The following is a 3,869-nucleotide window of genomic DNA, read 5'->3' on the forward strand; positions in this document are numbered from 1 at the left end:
GAGGCCTGCATAGGATAGAGATCCCACTTTACAAGAAAATAATAGTGAGGTGCAGGATGGAGGTGGAGTCAGGATACAGCCTGGACCTGCATCCAGTGCTCTCGCCTCAACCCCCAGAAGGGCTAACCTCATAGCATCGGAGCCCTGTGGCCTGTGGGCTGCAGGTTTGGACAGCAGTGCCTTAGGCAGGTCCTCAGTCTGCAGTCTGCCTGGAGCTTGGGGGCCCAAGCAGCAAGGCCAGTACAGCTGCTGTGCCCTCTCTGCCTAAGCCCAAAAGCAGGGACCTTGCCTAGCTCTAATCTTGTCAGTTTGTGGCTTCTCTGCCTCTTTGCCAGAGGAAGAGTGAGCAAGAGAGAGCCATGTAGTCGGACACTCATTTGCAATTTCACTGAAGCATGAAATCATTTCCTACCTTTACCAGGTAAGTAGAAAATTGACTTGGAGTGGGAGGTGGCAGGGGAGTTATATACTTTTGAAAATGAAAAATGAAAAACTTTGTTGTTTAGGGTTTTTTGTTTTTCTTGGCCCCATTACCAGCAGGAAGACGGCAGCACAGGCTTTTGTAGGGGGTCAAAATGCTGGAATGCAGTTTGCGTTTTGGCCATCTTTTCTTTTCTTTTTCTTTTCTTTTTCTTTTTTTCCAGGCTTAATTCACTTTATTTTTCTTGTGTAAAAACCCTGTTGTCGCCACAGCTGGAGCCTGGGTCCGCTGCACGGAGACTCTGGTGAGGGTCTTGACAAGGTGGTCAGAGAATTCCTGATCGGGAGACTTGTTGAATACAGTCTCCTTCCACAGGTCAGGGGGCAGGTAGCTGTGGTCTTAGAGATGGCATCAAAGGTGTTGGCCATAATTTCTCTAGGCATGAGTTTTGGCTGAGCCTTGAGTTCTCAGTACTGAACTGGGGCCTTGGGTCATGCTGTTCACTGGACGTTAATGACAGTGCTTTGGAATTCCCCTAGATTGAGCAGGCAGTGAACCTGTTTGTTGGCACAGACCATCGCTCCATCACTCTGAGCACCCGGTCCCCAGGCCTGGTGGAGAAGGGCAGACAAGGGAGGCAGGGGAGGCGTCGCATTGACTCAGGGTCCTGGAGTCAATCGGGGACCCTGGAAGCTCTGGCTGCATGTTTCTCTGCTTTGGCTGAGGCAAATCTGGATCACTTCAGTTAGTGTTCAGCATGTCCTGCTGTCATCTTGGGCCTCTGCCTTGGTCTTGAGGGTGAGTCACTCGTGGCCCCACCTTCAGGCCATCACCTCCCCCAGCTAAGTGAAGAGCCCTGTGGGGACACCTGGATTCAGAGAACATGTCTCCACTGAGCACTTGGGCCTTGATGGCAGCTCTTGTTCCAAGGCTAGGGGGATGTCTAGCCAGTACCACTTGGAGCCCAGCCCAGGGCAGAGCCTGCTGGGAGCAGGGAAGCGGGTACATGAGGCTCTACTTGGGTGTCCACAGCAAACCCTGCAGGGATCAGTCACCTTGAACAGAGGTCAGGCTCCAGAGCCGGACAGCCCATGTGAGAATCCTGGCTGTGGCGGTTTGGGTAGTTTCTTTGCCTCTCTGAGCTGTGGCTTCCCTAGCTTTAAAATGGGACTCACAGGAGAAGCTTCTGCAGAGGGCTGTCATGAGAGTGGAATGTGGTCAAAGGCACCAGTTACTTAGCACTGCCCGGACACCTGCCTGAGTCAGGAACACCGTTTGCATGTTCTCTTAACCATGGGAAGCAGCCTCAACTCTAGCTCACCTAGGGGGTGGCTCATCTGCAGGCCAAAGATGTTTGTCCCAGAGCTGGCCCATACCCTGAGAACAAAACCAGTTTCTGCAGGGCAGGGTCAGACCCAGCCACTCTTGCCTATGTTGTCCTTGGCAACATGGTTGCGGGAGAGGGACTTGGTTTAGCAGAGGTGAGCAGGGAGTGGGTGGGAGGGGGCAAGGGGGCTCATGCTGAAGAGAGAGTCCTGAGAGGGCAGATGGACAGGAGGGGCTCCTCTGACCTGTGGGCTTGTTCCCCTACAGGCTGGTGCACCATGTCGGTCAGCGTCCATGAGACCCGCAAGTCGCGGAGCAGCACGGGGTCCATGAACGTCACCCTCTTCCACAAGGCCTCCCACCCGGACTGCGTGCTGGCCCACCTCAACACGCTTCGCAAGCACTGCATGTTCACTGACGTCACGCTCTGGGCGGGCGATCGTGCCTTCCCCTGTCACCGTGCCGTGCTGGCCGCCTCTAGCCGCTACTTTGAGGCCATGTTCAGCCACGGCCTGCGGGAGAGCCGGGACGACACTGTCAACTTCCAGGACAACCTGCACCCGGAGGTGCTGGAGCTGCTGCTGGACTTTGCCTACTCCTCACGCATCGCCATTAACGAGGAGAACGCTGAGTCGCTGCTGGAGGCGGGCGACATGCTGCAGTTCCACGACGTGCGGGACGCCGCCGCCGAGTTCCTGGAGAAGAACCTTTTCCCCTCCAACTGCCTGGGCATGATGCTGCTCTCGGACGCCCACCAGTGCCGCCGGCTGTACGAGTTCTCCTGGCGCATGTGCCTAGTGCACTTTGAGACGGTGCGGCAGAGCGAGGACTTCAACAGCCTGTCCAAGGACACGCTGCTGGACCTCATCTCGAGTGATGAGCTGGAGACCGAGGACGAGCGGGTGGTCTTCGAGGCCATCCTCCAGTGGGTGAAGCACGACCTGGAGCCGCGGAAGGCCCACCTGCCCGAGCTCCTCCGCAGCGTGCGTCTGGCCTTGCTGCCCTCTGACTGCCTGCAGGAGGCCGTCTCCAGCGAGGCACTTCTCATGGCGGACGAGCGCACCAAGCTCATCATAGACGAGGCCCTGCGCTGCAAGACCAGGATCCTGCAGAATGACGGCGTGGTCACCAGCCCCTGTGCCCGGCCACGCAAAGCAGGCCACACGCTGCTCATCCTGGGGGGCCAGACCTTCATGTGTGACAAGATCTACCAGGTGGACCACAAGGCCAAGGAGATCATCCCCAAGGCCGACCTGCCCAGCCCCCGGAAGGAGTTCAGCGCCTCAGCGATCGGCTGCAAGGTCTATGTGACAGGGGGCAGGGGCTCCGAGAACGGAGTCTCCAAGGACGTCTGGGTGTATGACACCGTACATGAGGAATGGTCCAAGGCGGCGCCCATGCTGATTGCCCGCTTTGGCCATGGCTCAGCGGAGCTGGAGAACTGCCTCTATGTGGTGGGGGGACACACTTCTCTGGCAGGCGTCTTCCCAGCCTCCCCTTCTGTCTCCCTGAAACAAGTGGAGAAATACGACCCTGGGGCCAACAAGTGGATGATGGTGGCCCCCTTGAGGGATGGCGTCAGCAATGCCGCAGTAGTGAGTGCCAAGCTGAAGCTCTTTGTGTTTGGAGGAACCAGCATCCACCGGGACATGGTGTCCAAGGTCCAGTGCTATGACCCCACGGAGAACAGGTGGACGATCAAGGCTGAGTGCCCCCAGCCGTGGCGGTACACAGCCGCTGCCGTCCTGGGCAGCCAGATCTTCATCATGGGAGGTGACACGGAATTCACGGCCGCCTCGGCCTACCGCTTTGACTGTGAGACCAACCAGTGGACACGGATTGGGGACATGACCGCCAAGCGCATGTCCTGCCATGCCCTGGCGTCCGGCAACAAGCTCTATGTGGTCGGGGGCTACTTTGGGACCCAGAGGTGTAAGACTCTGGACTGCTATGACCCCACTTCAGATACGTGGAACTGCATCACCACGGTGCCCTACTCACTTATCCCCACGGCCTTTGTCAGCACCTGGAAGCACCTGCCCGCGTGAGGAGCACCTGCCGAGCCCAGCCAGGTGAGCCCCTGGCAGCCCACGGCTACTCTGGATCTGGAAAGGTCATGGGG

The 3,869-nt window shown here is 57.7% G+C and overlaps 1 protein-coding gene across 1 annotated transcript in view; it reads left to right on the forward strand.

Annotated features, from left to right (window-relative positions):
* Positions 1-2,015: 2,015 nt before the first annotated feature.
* The window catches only part of LOC105551271 (kelch-like protein 25), a 30,313-nt gene continuing 28,459 nt past the window's right edge, over positions 2,016-3,869 (forward strand). The window contains exon 1 of the mRNA XM_011996448.1: positions 2,016-3,819. Coding sequence (XP_011851838.1) covers positions 2,026-3,795 — 1,770 coding nt within the window. The 5' untranslated portion in view covers positions 2,016-2,025 and the 3' untranslated portion in view covers positions 3,796-3,819. The remainder of the gene's footprint in view (positions 3,820-3,869) is intronic.

Source organism: Mandrillus leucophaeus, unplaced genomic scaffold, assembly GCF_000951045.1.
Source record: "Mandrillus leucophaeus isolate KB7577 unplaced genomic scaffold, Mleu.le_1.0 Scaffold514, whole genome shotgun sequence".
Lineage (NCBI taxonomy): Eukaryota > Metazoa > Chordata > Mammalia > Primates > Cercopithecidae > Mandrillus > Mandrillus leucophaeus.